The sequence below is a fragment of the Canis lupus genome, chromosome 24 (assembly GCF_003254725.2).
Source record: "Canis lupus dingo isolate Sandy chromosome 24, ASM325472v2, whole genome shotgun sequence".
Classification (NCBI taxonomy): domain Eukaryota; kingdom Metazoa; phylum Chordata; class Mammalia; order Carnivora; family Canidae; genus Canis; species Canis lupus.
Genome location: NC_064266.1, coordinates 37,309,126 through 37,331,270, shown reverse-complemented (window position 1 = coordinate 37,331,270; position 22,145 = coordinate 37,309,126). Strand labels below are relative to the sequence as shown.

At 38.3% G+C, this 22,145-nt stretch overlaps 1 protein-coding gene and 1 long non-coding RNA gene across 7 annotated transcripts; one reads left to right on the top strand and one right to left on the bottom strand.

Moving 5' to 3' along the window:
- Positions 1–231: 231 nt before the first annotated feature.
- DPM1 (dolichyl-phosphate mannosyltransferase subunit 1, catalytic) lies at positions 232–19,650 on the top strand. Of its 5 annotated transcripts, none has more exons than XM_049100636.1 (9): positions 235–427; positions 3,606–3,705; positions 8,918–8,951; positions 10,500–10,576; positions 10,661–10,686; positions 12,967–13,062; positions 16,116–16,184; positions 16,314–16,412; positions 17,991–18,105. In XM_049100636.1, the coding sequence occupies exons 1-8, from the start codon at positions 267–269 to the stop codon at positions 16,336–16,338; spliced, it is 588 nt and encodes a 195-aa protein (XP_048956593.1). In that variant the 5' UTR covers positions 235–266; the 3' UTR covers positions 16,339–16,412; positions 17,991–18,105. The 5 variants fall into 5 exon arrangements, with proteins under 5 accessions (XP_025326201.1, XP_048956595.1, XP_048956593.1 ...); XM_025470415.3 differs by lacking the exon at positions 16,314–16,412 and adding an exon at positions 18,992–19,650 and having other exon boundaries at positions 237–427; XM_049100637.1 differs by lacking the exons at positions 10,661–10,686; positions 16,314–16,412; positions 17,991–18,105.
- On the bottom strand, positions 13,269–21,789 carry LOC112674123 (uncharacterized). 2 transcript variants are annotated; one of them, XR_003145236.3, is made up of 3 exons: positions 21,249–21,789; positions 18,343–18,461; positions 13,269–13,765 (listed from the first exon to the last, which is right to left on the bottom strand). It is a non-coding gene; the product is annotated as an uncharacterized LOC112674123 (long non-coding RNA). The 2 variants fall into 2 exon arrangements; XR_007405677.1 differs by lacking the exon at positions 13,269–13,765 and having other exon boundaries at positions 17,988–18,461.
- Between the last annotated feature and the right edge of the window lie 356 nt (positions 21,790–22,145).

The following is a 22,145-nucleotide window of genomic DNA, read 5'->3' as shown; positions in this document are numbered from 1 at the left end:
AAAGCGTGGCCACGGAGTTTGGGGGGGAAAGTGATAAGTAGACATGAACCTCACGAATAAACGCTCAGATTCAACATTAATGTTTCGCAGTTCCTGAATATTTCCAATGGAATCACGAAGAGAGCTTTCGGAGAGCTAGAACCCTTCCCCCTAGACACGCACATAGCCCGTTCCCCCCCCCTTTCCGGATTTGGTACGGTCCGACCCGTCCCCTTCCCGCGCCGCGTTGACGTCATTCCGCTTCCGGCGACTCGCGCAGTTCCGCGATGGCCTCCGAGGAAGCGAGCGGTAGCCCTCGTAGGTCTCGGCGGGAGCCGGAGGGGCGCGCCCCGCGACAGGACAAGTATTCGGTGCTGTTGCCTACCTACAACGAGCGCGAGAACCTACCGCTCATCGTGTGGCTGCTGGTGAAAAGCTTCTCCGAGAGGTAGCGTGCCCGCCTCCCTCCCCGAGGAGTGAGATGAGCTGGCTTCGCCGGCCCGGGTGTCGGCGGTTGGCTGCGCGAGGCGGCTCTGCGCGGCCTGCCTTCGGCTCTCGAGGGAAGCCCTGGAGAGGAGGCCACCCTTGGGGCGAGCAGACGCGGATGCTTCTGGGGTTGTGTCGGGGTCTCATGCCTGCCCTTGGGTGTTGTGAGACGCCCCGTTTATTGTACACTCCCGTCCCCCTCCCCCTTCCCCCGTGTGCTTTCCCTTGTTTTCCTTTTTTTTTTTTTTTTTTGGTCGGGTTGGGCATCCTTTGGTTTGCAGCGAGATTGAAAGCTTGACCTCCCTCTTTTACTTCTAGGTGGTCAGGATGCGGCAGGAGCCGGGAGTCTGAGCACGCTCACTCCCGCCCCCGTGCCGAGTGCTTATGTAAGCATGAGGTTTGATCTCTGTGGGTTAGGGAGCTGCTGCTGCTGCTGCTGGGCAACTTCGTTGGTCACTCGTGGATGTCTGATAACGGTCGTTAGAAACTGGACCTTTTAGAGTTTGAATTTGAAAGCGTTATACGATATATTTGAAAAAAAAATTTTTTTAATTTATTTATTTATTTATTTTATTTTTTTATTTTTTTCAGAAAAATCCTGGTATCGGTAGAGAAGTAACTTGTTTTAGGGTTGCACCAGCGGGATCATGGGTGGGACGGATGGATCTCTGAAGGCCTTTCCATTATCAACACGGACCAACTTAGGAAATTAACTTTTGAAAATGAGACCATATTCCACATGACTGTGTTGTAATGTAACCGGGTCATCCCTGGACGCGGATTATTTCTAGGACTTTTTTGTTTTCCCCTTGTTGACGTTTGCTTTACAAATGAAAACAGGGGCTTTGTTCACACGGTATTTTCCAGCATTTAGATAAGGGCTCAACACATAGTGGGGGCTTATTTATTAGAAGAATGTTGCAACAAATAACACCCATACTTTTACTAGTGTACTGGGGATAAAGTCTTCAGGATAGAACTGCTGGGTCAACAGATGTGCTTAAAATTGACAGTTGTTGGGGTCCCTGGGTGGCTCAGCGGTCTAGCACCTGCCTTCCGCCCAGGGCGTGATCCTGGAGACCCGGGATGGAGTCCCACACCGGGCTCCCCGCATGGAGTCTGCTTCTCCCTCTGCCTGCGTCTCTGCCCCCCACCCTTCTCTGTGTGTCTCATGAATAAATAAGTAAAATCTTTAAAAAAAATTGACAGTTATTATACAATTGCTCACCCCCCCCCTCCAAAAAAAGGTTGTGCCGACTTAGGACTGTCATTGGAAGAGTGCCTGTTTCCCCACCAACCAGTCAACCCGAGCTTTAGTAAACTTAACGTTTTTGGAAATGCTACTCTCCAAACATTGCTGTTTTTACTATAATTATTTCATTGGCATAATTATCTCAATGTGCCTGGCTCCTCATAGTTTGTTTTTTTTTTTTTTAATTCATACCTTTTCTCCTCTTTTTAATTATCTTTTTATTTTGGTTTCTATAAGCACTTTCCACAGAGAAATCGTCATATCGTCAATCTTGTTCAGTGTGTCTTCTGAGTCTCACATATTTCTTGCCTTAATCAGAGATGTTTAATGAAGGAAACGATTTTCATTTCAGATGAAGTCAAATTCCTTTAACTACCTTACCCTCAGGTGGTCTGGGCACCGTGAAGTGAGAGAAAGTATAATTTGCTAACAAATGACTTCATTTATTTATGAAATTTGGCTCTTTCAACTTACCAACTAGAGTCAACATCTTACATATTTCTGCTTGTAAAGCAATTGCCCAAAAGCCCCTCGAGCAACTGAAGTCCTGGTATTTACTCTTAACCCATAGGCTGGGTTTGAGTTTAGCTTTCTTCCTAGTTTGTTAGGGCTGACTTTTTTAAAGCATTTAACTGTGGAATGTGTTTTCTGATCAGTTTTCTTACATGTTCTTAGTATGGACCAAGAGGAAACAGTGTTGGAGGGGTTTTGCTGCGCTTCCTATAGTTTCCCCATAAGTTTCCCAATAAAGTAATAAAAAAAAAAATCTTCTAAAACAGGGTAGGGGAAAAAATAGTGATCACATGTACAACCAAGTATTGTGTTGGCTTGTTTTTAGAATAGAAACTATAACATAAAGAGAATGGAAAGCCCGGAGAGAGATGTTTATTTTGAAGCACATTGAAATCTTATGTAATTCTGTGTTTTTGTATTTAATAGTGTGAGATAACGGGTACAGCTATTTGAAATAATGGTGTAAAAGATTGACACCATTTTATTTTTTTAAGATTTTATTTATTTATTCATGAAAGACAGAGAGAGGCAGAGACACGGGCAGAGGGGGAAGCAGGCTCCATGCAAGGAGCCCGATGCAGGACTCTGTCCTAAGACCCTGGGATTACGACCTGAGCCAAAGACAGATGCTGGACTGCTGAGCCACCCAGACATCCCTGTGTCACCATTTTAAAGAGGGTTTTTTTTTTTTTAATGGGTGAAATGAAATAATTGTTCCTCATTATGTTATTTAAATCTATTTGGGATTAAGTTTAAGAGAATATTCACTCAGCTCAATCAACCTGAGATATCTTTTAAATGTACTTTTGAAATATTTTTTTTAATTTTTATTTATTTATTTATGATAGTCACAGAGAGAGAGAGAGAGAGAGAGAGGCAGAGACATAGGCAGAGGGAGAAGCAGGCTCCATGCACCCGGAGCCCGATGTGGGATTCGATCCCGGGTCTCCAGGATCGCGCCCTGGGCCAAAGGCAGGCGCCAAACCGCTGCGCCACCCAGGGATCCATGAAATATTTTTTATAACTAAGATTTGATATTAAGGTTATACAATTCTATTTCTAAAGTCTGTAAGTAAAACTTTGTGATATCATATATATAATTGCTCTGATTTTTTAAACTAAAGAGTATATTTTCTGAGAATTTTTTTAATATCTCAGGACTTCATCATAGCATTTTTCAGCAACATGCTGAGTTTGGAGGTGAAATACTAAATGCTTGACATTTATTTCATTTGGTAATTGAAGTTTTCCTTAGTGATTACTCTGACAAATTCCCCTTATGCTCGTAAGAATAAAGAATTAGTAATTTAAAAATATTTTTTAATTTGAAATGTTGTCTCCAAACAATACAAACTTTCACTTTTTTTAATTTTAGTGGAATCAATTATGAAATTATAATCATAGATGATGGAAGCCCAGATGGAACAAGGGACGTTGCTGAACAGCTGGAGAAGATCTATGGGTCAGACAAAATTGTAAGTCGTGAACATTTTTTTTATATCACTTGTGTTTGTCTAGGGGAAAGACGAGAAATGACAATGCTTAAATTCAATCTATTTTTTTTGGAAACTGGAACAATAGAAAGCATTTTATACACTTGGAATTCAGATGCATTTTCATTGTGCTTATTAAAGTTTTATATGCCTTTGGTTGTTGGGTCAGTAGTAATTTTACAGCAAAGTAGTCAACCTTTGTTTTTTTGTTTTTAAAGATTTTATTTATTTATTCATGAAAGACACACAGAGAGAGAGGCAGAGACATAGGCAGAGGGAGAAGCAGGCTCCATGCAGGAAGCCGGATGTGGGACTCGAGCCCGGTACTGTGGGATCACACCCTGAGCCAAAGGCAGACATTCAACCGCTGAGCCACCCAGGTGCCCCAAGTCAACCTTTAAATAAGCTGTTTTTATAACTTACTCTGCAGATAAGTTTCCTTGAAGGGTAAAATTAAAGCATGATACTGAATTGATAAGGAATGTTACTGAACTAGATTGCAATTAGTAATGCATGTCTTGATCTTTCTGGCTCCCTTTTTTGGAACTATAAAACCTTGTTAGCTGGGAAGGGTGATTGTTTTCATGTGGAATTTGGCATTTCTATTTTTCAGAGCACTTGCCATCTTTCTTTTTATCTGTAGAACAGTTTTACCAGAGTGGATTGACTTTCTAAGTCTTAAATTTTAGATTTTCCCACAGTACTTTAAAGGATGTTGTTTTTCTACTGGAGTAACTTAGATGTAGAATTCATTTTATAATGGCTTTATAATTTTTGTTTTTGATCACTGGTTTATTTTTATAATGGTTTGTATTTATAAGTGTTTGAATATACTTGTGAGCTCAGCTTTAGATAATTCTTGGGCCAAAAGCATTCAATTAAGTTCAGATTTAATTAGAAAACACATTCTAGGCATTGGGTATTTTACATACAGACTAGAGTTTTTCAGTCTTGGCACTATTGACATTTGGGACCTAATTCTTTGCCTTAGATGGGGGGTAGGGCTGTAATAGGACATTTATTTATTTTTTATTATTTTTTCAAAAGAGATTCATGAGAGAAAGAGAGAAAGGCAGAGACACAGGCAGAGGGAGAAGTAGGCTCCCTGTGAGGAGCCTGCTGTGGGACTCAATCAGGACCCCAGGATCACACCCCGAGCTGAAGGCAGACATTTAACCACTGAGCCACCCAGGCATCCCTGTAATTGAACATTTAAATCATCCCTGGACTCTACCCACTAGATGCCATTAGCAGCCCTTCTCCCCAAGGTGGCAACCAAAATGTCTCTTGAGTAGCATCAAATGACCCCTTTTGGGCAAAATTGTCCCTTCCTCCCAAAAGAGAACCATCAGTATAGACATAAACAAAAATCTCTTGGAGAACCTTTATTGATATTTGCATTTTAAGAAAAGGCAATTAAGCATTATAAAAAGCTTTCACTGGGTACACATATTCTTACTTAATCCTGACAGTGAAATAATTTTTGTTCAGTTAGATGAGGTCGTGGTCAGTAGGAACAGTTTAAAGGAAAGAGGTTGACTCTTATACACGTGGTAAATCTCTTCTATGCTAGTTATTCTTTCCATATCACACATGGGTAACTCAAAGATCTATCACACCTCCAATCGTCTGAATATCTCCTGATGTACAGGAGGAGATTAAAAATTGACAGATTTTCAGCCTTCTAGTAGTAACAGGTTCATATTTTTGGTTAACAGTTCCCCAGTTTTTCTTTAGAGACTGTGAACCAATGCACTAAATCACATTTGTTATTATATAGAATACTCTGAGTTATATGTTGTTACTTAATCTGGGAGCAGCAACCTGACAGTATTTTGAATACTTTTGTCAGAGAACTTCATTCAGCCTTGAGTTGTAATTGATTGGTTGATCTTAGGGTATGTCTACTAAATTGAGCTTTTTAATTTCTAAAACAATGTGGCCCTCAAAAAGTTCCATTTTTCCCATCAACCCCATAAAATTCAAAATAATGAAAAAAATTGTATCAGGATTAGGATTTTCCTGTATTACCAGGGAAATCCCGTTCCTTCATTATTTTATTACTGACCTTTGAATCATTTAAACTAGAAAATTATTCCCCCCAACAATATCAAGCCATGCTGTGGATGGTGCTTACTTGCTTTTAGGTGATGTGTGTGTTTAGTTGGGAGAGGAGATGGAGAAAAATTATTGAAGATTTCTTAGAATATCAAAATATTCAGCATGGATGCTTTGTTTGCTAGTCTTTCAAACTGGTTAAAATGAATATTTCAGAAAACAAAGTTGTTTTTTCCCTTTAACCTAAACTGAGATGAGAGTTTGTCACTTTCCAAGGTTACACAGCTAACAGTGAAGATGGGACCCTAGAAAAATTGAAGGTACATATCCTGTATTGTTAACCAGGGTTACTGGGCAGGAGGGTCTGAGATTAGGCTTCAGCCTTTCCTTGTTGAACGCATCTGTTACATTTGATTTAGGTCATCTGTTTCAGCCTCCAACTTGAGATTAATTTAAGTCACCTATGTTATTTCATAGTTTAGTATTTTTACAAATTGTTATTTTAACAAAATGTAATATATGTTCATTAATTTTAAAATGTCTAATACAACTGTGGGATTGAAAGATTGATTTCTGTTGTTTATCCCTAAGTACCAAAATATTAACTAACAGGAAGATCAGTACCTTAGTGTACAAAAACAGCCTTTCTTAGCTGAAGATTTGTTTTTCTTTTCATTCTTCTTTATTTCAACTTTTTGAATTTGAGAGTGTGGTCCACTCAAATACCGTGTGATCCTAGGTTTTCTAAAGTGTCATCAAGATTTTTTATGACAAGAATTTTATACAAAATAATTTTTTTGTTAAACAAATTATAGCATCACATGAAGTATCTCATAAGCAGTTGTGGTAAGCATTCTTCAAAGTATGTCTGTGCATACTTTCTGTGAGCTCACAATGGTTCTCCTTATGGTGCATTTCACTACTTTATGCCATCCTCATTAACCTGAAGGGGTGGAAAAGGGAGGGGATGAAATTAAGGATTGGAAAGTAAAGCAGTGAAACAATGGGAACTTTTTATTGCATAATAAATGGAAAACTACATTCTTGTTATAAAATGAAAAAGTTACTGATAGAACTGAAGTTGCCTTTGATGAGCATTTTTGTGATCCACCTCCTAGTCCCTTCTCCAGGGGAGACCCCAGTCAGCAAGTTGGTGTGGGTTGCCTCAAACCTTTGTGCATATATGTTTGTGTGTCTACATTTGTAGAACTAGGCAATGTAGTGTTTTTTGTTTTTAAACATAAATGCAATCTGCCTCTATCATTCTGTTGATTTTTAATTGTAGCTGAGAGATTTTTTATCACTAAATTATCTCACTCTTTTAACTCTTCCATAATACTCTATCATATACAACATGATTTATATTTTATAAAAACTTGAGAAAAAAATTTTCCAGTAGGAAAAATCTAAGAAAAGTATTATAGAAAATCTAAGGTAAACTTTAATGGATTTGTTTTTCTCAAGGCAGACACCAGGTCAATATTTTGTCAGTAACTATCAATCAAAATCAAAACCTAAAAAAAAAAAAATCAAAACCTAACATAACTTTTTTGATTTTGTTCACTGAATGTCTAGTTTTCTATATAAGAGCTAATTGAGCAGGAGTGTATTTTATCTGCGTTCCTCCCCAAGACCTACAGCAGTTTGCATGAAGTTAAAAAAAAGAAATTAACTGGTTGAATTGAACAGAAAATACTTTGTTTAGAGATTTGCAGTCTGAGGTAGCCCTCTTATACCCTGGCATACGCAGAAGGGGACAAGATAGGCTCGGGAGTGAGTTTGTTTGAGCCCCGTACCTCAGAAACTTAGAGTCAAAATCTTGGCATTCTACTTTTTCATAAATTTCCAGACAAAAGAAAAAAGCTAAGCAAGTAAGTCAAGATTTATATATGAAGCAAAATAATAATAATAATAATAATAATAATAGACTAAGTGATTGACAAACAGTAAGAAAAGAAAAATTTTAGTTTTCTTGTTGGGCATATAATTCTTAAAGTCATGTCATTGGGCCAGTAGAGAATGTAATGAGGTCTCCAAGCATAAAGTCAGGATAAGTTGATGCAGTGATGGCAGCATTTAAAATCATAATAGGAATTCAAAGAAATAAGTGTGCATACTCTTGCATCCAGTGATTCCACTTTTATCATGCCAATTACAGAAATAACAGGATTTCTGCAAAAGGATATATGTACAAGTATCTTTATTATAGCAATATTTGTTTTTTTTTTTAATTTATTTATTTATTCATGAGAGACACACACAGAGAGAGAGAGGGGCAGAGACAAAGGCAGAGGGAGAAGCAGGCTCCGTGCAGGAAGCCCAACGTGGGACTCAATCCCGGGTCTCCAGGATCAGGCCCTGGGCTGAAGGCGGTGCTAAACCGCTGAGCCACCCGGGCTGCCCTATAGCAATATTTGTAATAGCAAATACTTGGAACCAACCTGACTACCATTAAATAATGACCATATATTGTCTGCCTTGTAACCTTAAGCCAAAGAAAAAAGAAATCAACATAAATAAATAAAATCACAACAGGAATTGAGAAAACAAACGTGGCTATCAAGTACTCCAAGAAGTTACAGGATAAATGAGTTAACGGGATGCCTGGGTGGCTCAGTGGTTGAGTGTCAGCCTTTGGCTTGGGGCGTGATCCCGGGGTTCCAGGATGAGTCCCACATCAGGCTCCCTGCATGAAGCCTGCTTCTCCTTCTGCCTCTCTCATGAATAAGTAAATCTTAAAAAAAAAAAAAAAAAATGAGTTAAATCCTTGGTTTTCTTGGGGGAAAGAATCAACAGATATTGTTCAAAATGATAAATCAAGTAATAGACATAACATTGTTTATATACTATTTTCTGGTGGATAGCTCCAGAAAAAATGTTCAGAATATGACCTGCAGGATTAAAGTGAAAGAATGTTGTTTTTCCAAGCTGTTAAACTATTTGATTTGTTACTAAACATTTTTTTTGCTTTGGCAAAAAATGTTAAGCATACTTGGCTGTAAGGTCTAATAAATGCACCTATATTTTAATTTAAAGGAATAAACACCTATAATAAAGTTTTTTTTTGTTTTGTTTTCTTGGGGTTTTTTTGTTTGTTTTAGTATTTGTGTTAAAATGCCATTTCTTATTCTTGCAGCTTCTGAGACCACGGGAGAAAAAGTTAGGCCTAGGTAAGTAGAACCTCTTACCCCTCATACCTGCTCCTTGCCTTGGTAAGATTTTCCAGTGTGTATTTTCCTAATTTGGAACAAGGCCAAAATACAGTGACCTCCTGTGATGGTTTTTAATGATCTTAATGACATCTAAATAGTTTCACTGGAGTTGCCTGTATCAATCAAGGTCCACTTGGGAAAACGGAAACCACTGTCAGTCTTTCAGTACAGGGAATTTAATACGAAGAATCTGGTTACATAGGTGAAGGAATGCTGAGAAGCCAAATGGAACAGTGAGGCTACTCACTAGTAATAGCCAGAGGTTGCTTCCATCCTAAGAATGGAGCAACAGTTGGAAGAGATGGTGCTTTTGGAGCCCAGGAACCTAGGCTGTTTAGAAGGGGGTACAATGATGAAGTGGGGGTCCCTGACAGGAGCTAGAGCCATGGAGGATATTCAGTCATTGCTGGGTGGGAGGCAGGGTAAGGAGCATGGGGGCTCATTTAGACTTTTCCTTTTCTCTCTCCTAGAAACTATCCCCTCCTGCCTTCCAAAACTATCCAGTTGAGCCAATTGAAGAGACCACCTGGGAACTGTATTTCCATCAATGTAGAGCAGATTAGGGAAGGGCCAGAGAAGGTATCAAATGTTTTGGACCAGCACACCACTTTAGCCAATAATCTTTGAAAATTTCTATATAAGTTGCAAAAAGTTATTTATTTTTAAAAACTTTTCTAGTTTTTAAACAGGGTTATAGAAAGTCTCAGATGAACTAAGTCATTCTGAGATGAATATCTCAGTGCCTTGATTTCTGTTGTTGGTTACAGTTGCTTATGTTGAGAAGTGGTATAATTTCACTGAAAAATTGGAAGCACAGTTCTTAAAAATTGAGCATTTGCTGTCTTGAAGACCATCAGTTCTCATGTATCATCTAGTGTTCTGAATATCTGAACCCAGAGGTTCTTTGAGATTGAAATTATCTGGGACCTGCCATGAAAGCAACCAAGAATTCCTGACCAGTCAGTGGAAATCCAAAAAGCTGTGATCCTCACTTTTTACCAAAAGAAATTAGAAGAGTTCAGCCTTGTTATAAGATACTGTGGTGGTTTGGAACTAGAGAATGCGGGAAGTCCCAAATCCCCACTTATCCTTATCTGCCAGGTCCCTGGGGAACTTTTAGGCAAGGAGGTGGCTAAGTAATTGCAGGCTGCGCCTTTGACCCCAAATACCAGGCCAGGGCTCTAGTGTACTAGGCTTACAGTGTAGATGACACTCAGTGGGTAGCTTTTGTGGAAATCGGCCAGGAGTGATGGGAAAAGCAGAAGCAGGGAAATAATTGTTAGCTGGGGATCCAAGCATCAGAAGGTGGTGCTTGGGACTAAGGTGAGGTTGGAGATGAAAGAATGGAACAGAGAAGTGTATTTAATAGAGAATAAATAAAGATTTAATTATAGTTTAGTATCGCCTTTAAGGAACTAATGATGCTTTTCAGATGCTTAATTTCTTCCCTGTTCAGGTATATATTTAAGCATTTCTGGCAGTTTTCTTTAATGGATTCATTTTTAGGAACTGCGTATATTCACGGAATGAAACATGCCACAGGAAACTACATAATTATTATGGATGCTGATCTCTCCCATCATGTAAGTGGTATCTTTCTTTATTAGTTATTCATGATAGTCTAAGCCTGCTTTACTCATCTAATGTTTATTTTTTCTAAATTTCAGCCAAAATTTATTCCTGAATTCATTAGGTAGGTATTTTTAATATTTGAAAGAATTATAATTCAAATCATTTATGTTAATTTTGGACTTATTTTCATCTTTTACTAATTAAAAATGCACATGCTATTTTAAGTTTGCTGTCGGAAATGAAACCAACATGTAGATCTGAGGCTCATAACTAGAGATATGTGACTAAATGAAATATTTTCGGGATAGTCAACAGATAATTCCTTTATTATCTAATCTAAATTCTCCCAGACTACAGGAAAAGATGGCAGGTCACTTCCCTATTGAGGGAAATTTAGCCCTGTATCATAAGGGTAAAACACCATGAACAATTAGGGTTTATTCCAGGAATGCCAGAATGGTTCATCATTAAGAATTCATCCATATAACTTATTTGTCACATTAACAAAGCAGTATGGTTAAGTCTATAGATATTAAAAGGTAATTCAATAACTGTACTTGCCACTTCTAATAAGACCTTGAAAATAGAAATAAAAGGAAACCACCTAAATTTGATAAAGACAGCCCAGTCCTAACAGCCATCTTACTAAATGGTGAAATGTTGAATCGTTAATAAACGCATCAAGGTAGACATACCAGCTGTCATTATATATTATGTAGACATTTTAAGTGATGTGAGAACAAGAATTTAGTGTAAACCTTAATAAAGCCTACAAAATTGTATTTTGCAAGCAATATAGTTGTATTAGAAAATCCAAGACAATTTGAAACCTCTCAGAATAAGAATTTAGAAATTGTTCTATATTGAACTAAATATACTAAAACAATTAGGTAATGTTACTCTCCTATTTCAATTACTTCAGCAAGATCTCATTAACAGATGGGAAGAAACTCATTCTTTTCCTTGCCCATTAAACCGCTATGTAATCTGGCCCTTGCCTCCCTTTCTGAGCTCATCATTGTGCTCTTCCCCTCCACTCGCTGCTTCAGGCATACTCCTTCCATTGCTGTGTCACATAGGGTGCTATGTTTTTTTGCCTTAAAATGCTCTTACCCTGGGATCCCTGGGTGGCTTAGAGGTTTTAGCGCCTGCCTTTGGCCCAGGGCATGATCCTGGGCTCCCGGGATTGAGTCCCGCGTCAGGCTCCTAGCGTGAAGCCTGCTTCTCCCTCTGCCTGTCTCTGCCTCTCTCTCTCTCTCTCTCTCTCTGCGCCTCTATGTCTATCATGAACAAATAAATAAATATTTTAAAAGTAATAAATAAATAAAATGCCCTTACCCTGCTCCTTAATAGCCAGCTACTTCTCATCCTTTGATCTCTGCATAAAGTCACCTCAGAGACATCTTCTCTGCCTGTATAATCTAAATTCCCAAGAGCCCCTTTGACCTGAAAAGGAAATGGAACCAGGGGAATAGAAAATGTGTGGAAGATACAAAGAGGCCATATGTAGAAGAAAGACCAATGGCTAATAAACCTGAGGGAAGACACCCTGGGATGTTGTCAGGGAAACACGAAGCGAGATAACTGTGGCTGTATTTTATTACCTGTTAGTTTATCACAATTACAAACTTAAAGAGCAGCGCATCTAGCACAGATAAAATGGCAGGAAATGGACACACACAACTATTGCTGGAGGAAGCATGAGTTGCTACAACCTTTTTGGAAAGTAATTTCTGGTGATAACTATTCAAAATACTTGGAACATTTGTTTCCACTTTGGGTTGTATAAGCACGAGGATAAATATTTGTAAGAATGTTGCCACACGCTATTCATTGTGGTTGTGGTGTTGGGGGGTGAGAAGACCCACCATGAAAACAACCATACAAGTATATGGGTCCAGTGTTCTCTGGGCTATTTTTGCAGCTATTAGAAAGAATGTCTTTGTGGACCTATAGGATATCCATGATTCCATTATGTATATTGTTAACTGACAAAGGGCAGAATGTACCTTTTGGGGTTCCAGTTTTGTTAAACATCCAGAATCCCTGGGGTTTATATGTGTCTTCATTTCTCTGGAAGGGGAAAGGTATGGCGAGTTACCAGGCTGTTTTAGCACTGTTTAATGGGGCCAAGAACAGAATGGAGGGGGATTACGTTTTAGGATGGTTTCACATGGTGCAATCAGCAAATACAACTATTTTTTAGTTTTAGGAATTAATAAAGGAAAACAGGTTTGAAAATCTTACTTTGAAAGATTTCTCGGTGATATAGTTCATCTGTTTTCTTGACATTGTTTTTCTTGGCGAATCTTAAAAGTTCTTCTTGTGTAGCTCAAGAAAATAACTATTGAAAGGTCAATAGCTTTTTCTAATTGACAGCTAATTTATTTTTTTTCAACAGGAAGCAGAAGGAGGGTAATTTTGACATTGTCTCTGGAACTCGCTACAAAGGAAATGGAGGTGTATACGGCTGGGATTTGAAAAGAAAAATAATCAGGTATATACACATGCTGCGGTTTCTATAGTTTTTAGTGTAACTATTGGAAATTTGTTTTTGACGGGCATTTGAATTACATTACCATGCTCCCTTGGGATTTCTGGGATCAGATAGTAAACTTCCAATATGGACTCCCAGATAGCTCCTTATGTACAATTTTTCCCATGATTCAAGTATTTTATTTTGGATATTTTTCACCAAGGAAAAATCAGCATAAATCTTTGAACCTTTGTTAGAAATGGACTAATTAAACAAAATTAATTTTACTGGACCTTCAGCTTTAAGTGAACCTATTTGTATTTTCGGACTAAATAAGTGGTCTTTTTATATTTATGTGCACACGTGTGTGTGTGTGTATATAATCATTATAAATGAATGAGACACTTTATGATTTCAACTTTCACTAAGCAGCATAAAGTAGGGAGGCTTCGAGGTTAGACCTGGATTAAAATCCTGACTGTCATTTAATTCCTGTGTCACCTAGCATAATATATTGTACCTTTTCTGGCTTTACTTCCCTCAACATAAAATGAAAATGGAAACAGAAAACAGTTTCAGTTTCTATTATTATATAACAAATTATGTTAAAGTTTAGTGACTTAAAACAAGTATTATTTCTCTCAAGTCTGTGGCTTGGCTGGTGGCTCTGCGGGTTTCACCTGGGCTCATCCATGCAGCTTCTTCAGCTGGAGGGTCAGCTGAGCTGGAAGATTCAAAATGTCCTCATTCACATATCTAGTAGTTGGAGCTGGTTGTTGTCTGGGGCATCTCAGTTCTCTTGCACCTTCTGGAAAGCTAGACCAGCTTCTTTACATGGCATCCTAAGGGCAGCATCTAAGAGTACCAAGGCTGCAGCAGCAAGACCTCTTGAGTCTTAGGCCCCAGGGCTAACAGCATTATTGTTTTGGCCAAGGCAAGCCCATAATGAAGGGATGGGAAAAGGAGAATCAAAAGACCCACAAAGAATTTCTGACCATATTTAACCTATAGCACCTTTTTGTAGTTGTTGAGAAGATGAGATCTATTTTAGCCTATAAGGGATCTATGTCGCTTACTACTTAATATATGACAGCATACCTTTATATGTATTCTTACTAGTATTAGTGCTTTTTATTACTCTTTTCATTCTTATTGAAGATCCTGTTAATCTCAGTTCTGACTGTTTTAACTGTGGAACCTTGGGCAAGTCTTTTAAGACCTGTAAGAGTCTCAATCTTCAGTGAAATGAAGGGGTTGGATAAAACTGCTTTTTAATCCTGCTGAATATTGGAATCACATAGAGAGAAAGTCATACACAACTGTTCCTTGTCATTTTCCCATTCTCATGCACACACTGTAGACTGGATCTGTCCCATTCTCATTCACACACTGTGTGAATGGATCTCCATGGGTGGGGCAAAACAGTATTTTTCACAGGCTCTCTCTATGATTTTGTTGTGCAGCCAATGTTGAGACCAACAAGTGAGTGATCTCTCAGGCCCTCTGAATTTGGTCATTGCAGCTCTTATTTAAAATTAGGGAGTCCCAGTCAGAGACCCTTTACAATTTTTAGTTGGATTATTAAGTTGTATTGAGTAGCGTTTGTCATTAGTTGTTAATGTCTACTCTGACTTAGAGTATATACTCCTGAGAAAGATTATGTAATCACTTGCCCACAAACTCATTTGTATAGACTAGAATTTGAATCCAAGCCTGTTTGACTCTTGCTGCATTTTAATGTTAAAAACCCCAATTTAAAAATACATTCGCTTGATAGAGGTACAAATATATATGTATACGTACACCTATATACACATATGCTCACTTTCCTTTGACTAAACCCTTTTGAGGGGTAAGCTGTATCCTAGAATTATTGTTATTGGAAGCAACTTGAAAGGGAAAATGTTTTTGTTAGCCATTATCTCAGCTATATCCCTAACCATGTTATCTGTATAGAAATAACCTTTCCTAGGGAGGCCCTTGGTAGTTACCTAGGCTTTGGAGAGAAGCTCTTCTTTCCAGTCTGCCCCAGAAAACTTTTTTTTTCCTGAATTAGAGCTCACTAAAATACCTGTAATACAAAAGTCACTTTTTCCAAGAGTATTTCAGATCTTTTTGAAATGTTAATAATAGCTATTAGTAATAGCTTGAAATTGATACTTAGTTGTGTTTGAAGTACATATGCTGTCATTGCTATAGACTGGATGTCTGCTAAAATGTATGTGTTAAAATACTTTACCTTCAAAGTGTTGGTATTTGAGGGTGGGGTCTTTGGGAAGTAATTAAATTTAGTGACCGTGGGGCACTCATAGTGGGATTATTGCCCTTTCAAGAACAGACCAGAGGTTGGCTTCTGTTGCCCTCCTCCCCACTGTGAGCACATTGCGGGGAAGGCAGCCTCTGTAAGCCAGGAAGAGGGTTTTCACCAGAAGCCAGGTCGGCTACACCTTCATCTTGGACTTCCTAGCCCTCAGGACTGGGAGAAAGAAATATCTGTTGTGTTAGCTACCCAGTCTCTAGTATTTTGTTATAGTGGCCCAAGTAGACTGAAATGAACCTTTGTTCAATTTCCAGAGAGTGCCAGAAACCAAAACCCTTTCCCACTTACATACCTTCTTTTTTTTTTAAAAAAAGTGCCATTTTTATGCAGACTGACCTGTTGCCTGATTGAAACCCATGATCCTTTGTGCTTATTAGAATCTGAAAAGGAGACTCCAAATCCCTGATCCCTTTTGCTGTCTGAGAGATGTTCATAATTCTAAATGAGGACTGTTGGCAAACATGGAAGTTGAATTAAAAATCTGTTATCTTTCTTACCTAAAGCTTAAAAGAATGATTGTTTTATAGGTGCTCTCTAAATGTCCATTCAAAGGATAAAAGTCCCTATTTTCTCAAAAACGAGAGTATCAGATCTTTTACTGACTAAACTTTGTCTTCTATAAAATTGACATTTTTGTGAAATAGTGTTGCATGTATGAATTAGTGTAGCAGTTTTAGCACTTTGGTCTTCGATGTGTTTCTCTCTGTTTCGAAAATTATTTTATAAAGAAAATCTAATTGTTTTATTTAAACAGCCGCGGGGCCAATTTTTTAACTCAGATTTTGCTCAGACCAGGAGCATCTGATTTAACAGGAAGCTTCAGGTACAGTAAAAACTTGTGGTTTTATATTTTCTATTATTTCCAACTTCTTGCCTAAATTTCTTCATATACAATGGCTTATTTTTAGAAACGCTTTTCATTTCTACCCTATTTTTGTTTTGGAACACACAGAAAAAGGCACACTGAAGTTCCTTAAAAGTTGCTAATGAGGACTGAGCATCTTCTTAAGGAAAAATGTACTTTCTAAAGAGCATCAAAGACAGGGCTTAGGTTAGTATGCTTGTTAACATTCACATTGGTGCTCAGCCCCTAGCGGGGAACCCAGGGAACCAAGGTGGCTACCCATTGCTTATTCAGAACATTGCTATCACTGGTAATATGCTCCAAAGAACAGCACCTCTTCCAGCAATTTTCTGCAATTTCTATGAATATTTATAGCACTGTCCACAGAGTTTAAAATGTTAATGTTTTGGGTGTTTTCAGTTACCTTGATCTCCAAATGTTTTTTGTTTTTTAAGATTTTATTTATTTATTCAGGAGAGACACAGAAAGGCAAATATGTAGGCAGAGGGAGAAGCAGGCTCCCTGTGGGGAGCCTAATGTGAGACTCGATCCCAGGACCCTGGGATCACGACCTGAGCCAAAGGCAGACACTCAACCACTGAGCCACCCGGATACTCCTCTATATGTTTTTAATTTTAAAAATAAATTCTTGTTTAATTGGAACAAAGCCTCCTTCCAGGTTGGGGGGAGGGTAATTTATCTCTGAAACTGTATGTTGCCTGTCCAAACTTCATGCATTAGTTGATAATTTATATTACTTGGCATTTGCTTTTTTCCATTAAGTGATGTTAATTCTTTTGTCCTTTGTTAAAATTGACTAGGTTAAGATAGGAACCTAAGGGGAATCCCTGGGTGGCTCAGTGGTTTAGCGCCTGCCCTTGGCCCAGGGCGTGATCCTGGAGTCTTGGGATTGAGTCCTGCGTCGTGCTCCCTGCATGGAGCCTGCTTCTCCCTCTGCCTGTGTCTCTGCCCCCCAACCCCCAAATAAGTAAATTAAATAAATCTTAAAAAAAAAAAAAAAAAAAAAGATAGGAACCTAGGCATTGCAGGATTGAGGCAATCCTGGGAGGATACAGCTGTTACCATTTGGGGTCACAGTTAGACACCTGTCATGGGCAGATGTGCCGCCCCACTTTAGATGGGCTGCAGGCCAAACATAGCCCATCAGATTTACAAAGAGAGAGCAGCTGGGAAGTCCTGTGGGTGAACCCAGTCACTTTCTTCAGGAGCTCCCTGTTATTAAGTCCCCTAAAGGGACTTTGTTTATCCCAGGTTAATTTATTTAGTAGATCTCTGGGAAATAGAAACTGCTCAGACATTTTTGAGGAAACACCTGTTAATTACTGGGTTTGCTCTTGTCATCTCCTTTATATTGTTGATTAATCATCATCTATCAACTGTATTGTTACAATATTTGAAACCGGTTTTCTTCAGTCAACTTTAAAAATAAATTTTAAAATTTAAAGCTAAAACCAGTGGGTGGTTCTGCTTCAAATGATTCACTTTACTGTATTTTTACAATTTCTGGTAGTATGGTAGAAAAAAAATTTCCTAAAAGATACTAAAAATTCATTTTCAAAATTATTCTAAATTATTTACTAAATATTTCATGACTGTTCCGGTTCAGGACAAATGTATCATAATCATAAGCTGTGACAGTTTTTCTACATACAAATGATTAATGAAAGTTTTAGGTTTATAAATAACCAGTGAACTTTCAAAAAGTCAAGATACCTGTAAACAAGTATATATCTAGGTGTTCACGTATATTTTAATTTCTCACAGGTTATATCGAAAAGAAGTTCTACAGAAATTGATAGAAAAATGTGTTTCTAAAGGCTACGTCTTCCAGATGGAGATGATTGTTCGGGCAAGACAGTTGAATTATACTATTGGCGAGGTAGGCAGACTGATGGTAAATAGTATGTTGTATTCCTCATAAAGAAACAGGTTTAGACTTCTAGTAAAAAGTTTAACTTGCATGACTATTAAATATATGAAGTCTTCTAATTGTTTAGAATATCCATGCACCAAAGGGTGAAAAGTCACTTTCAAATTAAGTACATTTGACCTACCGAGATTTAAAACATTAATAGAAGGCACCATTCCCTTTTAAAGAACTAAAAGTTGCCGGTACCTTCTGCATCTTGCTTGCCCTTTCTTCTGACCACTCAGCATTGTGGGATGAATGTGTTTGCTCCTTTTCTTTTTCCCATAGCCAGGAGCCACTCAAATCATGAATCCATTTGCCATTTTCTATGAGTAAATGAAGAGGACAGGAATTATGGGGACAGGAAGTGGTCAGTAATATTTACAGCTAGCTAGTGAGCTCTTAGGAAAGGCTCTCCTCCTTTAACCCTGATGCCTTACTCATAGCAAGAAAATAACTAGAATGTCATATGTCTCCTGTGGAAGTGTTAAGATTTGTAACTTAACACTAAAACATAGTGGCAGATTTAATGGACCACTGAAAAAATTAAGTGAAAGGCCATTTTACTTTTGGAGTATAATTTTTTCTCAAAATACAGGTTAAAACTTTGTCAACAGCTTAATATTCAGGATCATTGCTTTTCATATGGGTGTAGATTTGGTTCATATGACTTATTTTTAGGTAATGAAATGTTTAAAGATTTGGAGGTACAGTTTGCTGTAAGAATCATGTAATTCTGAACCAACTTGAAGGACTTACTATCATAAGACAAATATTACTTGTATTGTATGCATGCTGTGCTTTCTTTCTGGTATTTTTGAAGACTGACTTAACGTATATATATATTTTTTACTAGGTTCCAATATCATTTGTGGATCGAGTTTATGGTGAATCCAAGTTGGGAGGAAATGAAATAGTCTCTTTCTTGAAAGGATTATTGACTCTCTTTGCTACTACATAAAAGAAAGTTATTCATTATACTTATCATGTTGAGTTCATTTAAACATAAAAGAAGCCTGCTTGCTGATTTTTATAAAATGTACTCTTAGAGCATAAATCATAAGGTAAGGTAAATTTCATACAAATCTTTTTTTCTGAGGAAACTCCATTTTATATGTCAAATTAAATTAGAAAAATGAGCAGTGTTTTCAATTTTCATTTACATTTTGCTGTATTATTAAGACTTGTAAATAAATGTATTGGGTTTTTCAGAAAATACTGAGCTTTCATTAGAGTATGTGAGTGCAGAATTTCTTACATGGTAAAGACTTTGAAGTATATTAAAAAACTGGATTCATAGCTCATTATAATAGATACCAGAAGTAAGAAGAATGTTAATTATATTCATGAAATATATATGGCTGTTTCTGTATATATGAAGAAGTAGACACCTCTGCCCCTTCTTTAAAAATGTATCTCAAATTTCTTAAACTAGATAAAACAATATGTTTAGGTCACAATTTCATCTGTCAAAGCAAGTTTATTTAAAATACATATTGTGAATTGGAAACTTGACATCCGTTGATTGCATAGCTATTTTTTTTTTCTATCTTCAGCAGTACCTTCTATCAGTAGGAAAAAATATTGATGACAATATTTTGTCAGCATCAGTAGTCTTGATGACTTCAATACTTAGCTGCTATAGTATTTTTAAACATCTTACTAAGCTTTAAGTGTTCCACCAGTGAGTGCACTGTTAGTTGTTCATTAAAGCCAGCACACATATTCTGTTTATCTACCTTCTCTAAGCTAAATGTTTCAAAAAAAAATTTTTAACTGTAGCATAGCTTATGGAACACATGGTATCTTTTAAATTTGTGGGAAGGCATACTTTGAGCAAATAAGCTTAAGAGCAAGTTGACTTTCCTTTGCAAGGAAGAGACATCTCTAAGTTATTTAATAAGCATATTTATTGAACAGTATTCCTAATTACATTTTCCTGGCTTAATTTGACTGCTAAAGAAATTTAAAATCTGATTTTTCAATTGCATTTCTAACAGATCATAATCAGAAATTAATATCAGACTATAAAACCTTTGGTGTCATTTTGAACATTACCTACTCCCATAGTTGAATCCATGGGACACATTCCAAAAGGGCCTCTACTATTCTATGTCCCTTTTACACAGAGCTGTTTAGCCATCCAGCACACCAGGGACCCACCTTCCTTGGGGAAGTGACATCTCTCATCATTAATAACTAGAAAATTCATCACTGTTTAATGTAGAATTAACCTAATGTAATAGAAATACAATACTCTTTTCTGTGGAGTGTTTAGATTCTCCTCTTTTTCATCTAAACCCAAAGATTTTATTGTCAAGTATATGGAGCAGAGATTAACTACCTCAGAGAACTCATTATAAATTATTGCCTTCTCAGACCTCACTAGAGTAGGTAGCTATCTTATGCCTTTTTAATCTTTTAATCTTACTCCCATAGTCACAACACTGTCACTACTAGAATTTATAGTAAAGAAAGTATTTAAGCAGTGAAGACTTTTTTCATGTAGAAGTTATTTAGAAAAGAATCTGGACTATTTAGATGCATTTCTGTAAGACATCTGATGATTTAAACACTAAAATCTCAAACATTTATATGTGAACCTAGCATCTCTTTTTACTTTGTAAATTAGTCCAAGGATAAAATCCAGATGTTTTCCCTTTGTATTATCACTGTATGAACTCTATACCTAAGGAAAACGAAACTTGAGATAAATGGTTTTGCTGATTTCATAGTAGATTTTGCCTGTCTTCTGTAACATGTAATTAGATTCTTCATCTTTGTTTCTCTAAATCAAATGCTTGTGCCACCCTCTCACACACACACACACCCTTTTTTTTTTAACTTTTCCAGCTCTTGTTTTCCTTTGAAATACTGATTTGGCTTTTAAAGATTTATCTTCTCACAATTTCAGAAACTAATGGAATTCTGTATTGGTTCAAATGGCTTGTTTAAACCTGCTAAGTGAAGTCTTAGACATTGAGCTATATGTAACCACAATCTGTACTGTTTTCAGTTTAGTCAGAATCTTTGAGATGTTAAGTACTGTTTGAAACTGTTTTAACTTGAAATTTAGAGAAACGGCCAAAGATCAGTGTATTTACAGAGCACACCTTAGGAAAACAGGCTTGGTTAATCCTTCATGATGGTGTTCCTTACTCTTCAGTATGTTTCGCCAATGACATACTCTTAGATACAGTCTACTCCAAAAGGTGGGTTCAAAGATGTTGAGACAACGTGTTGGTTGGGATTGACCTAAATTTACACGAGCTGTCCATGTGCTGTCTTGTGACATCCACATTGTGGTAACGCTAGAATGACTGTCCTTGGGACCACAGTTGACGTGTAGTTTTTGAGCGTCTTCTGGAGGCCCATCAGCAGCACCTTTTCTCCTCTTCAGGCTTCACCAGTCCAGAGGCCCCCAAACGCTAGGCTCCCATTTGTTTTCTTCAGGCCAAAGAGAAGAGCCCATCTTTGACTTGGAAGAGAGTCAGCCCCTGGCCACTAGGTAACCCACCCGCCGGGAAGGAACCGGGGCTCCGTGGGCTCGTGTCCCATCTCCAGGCGGTGTGTGAAGCACGAGGCCCTCACACCTCTTTTAAGGCAGGAGGCATCGCGCTCGAGCGGCCAGGTGCCCCTGCCCCTCCCGCTACCGCCCGGCCCGGCCCGGCCCGCCCGTGAGCGCGCAGGCCTCCCAGCACGTGGAGCCGCCGGGCTGCCCACACGCCCCCTCCCGCCAGATGTAGTCCAGGCCCAGCTGGGCCCGCGCAGGGATCCCCGGCACGGCCACCTGACTGAGTGCAGGGCGTGCTGCGGCCCGCTGCTGGTGCCTCCGCCGCCGGCGCTGCGGCCAGAGGAAGGCGCCCGCCGTGCACACGGGCCTTGGAAGCGCACTGCGGCCATTATCCGCGGCGCCTCCTAGTGGGTCAATGGCAAATCCTCTTGGTTCTCGCGAGAGCTCCCCCTCAGTGGGGATTATATAATTTCCCTCAGGTGGGGGTGCTGGTGCC

Coding starts and splice junctions, on each gene's coding strand:
- DPM1 (XM_025470415.3), top strand. CDS start 267: ATGGCCTCCGAGGAAGCGAGCGGTAGCCCTCGTAGGTCTCGGCGGGAG. Junction 8,952..10,499: donor GGAGAAAAAGTTAGGCCTAG/GTAAGTAGAACC, acceptor ATTCATTTTTAG/GAACTGCGTATATTCACGGA. Junction 10,577..10,660: donor ATGCTGATCTCTCCCATCAT/GTAAGTGGTATC, acceptor TCTAAATTTCAG/CCAAAATTTATTCCTGAATT.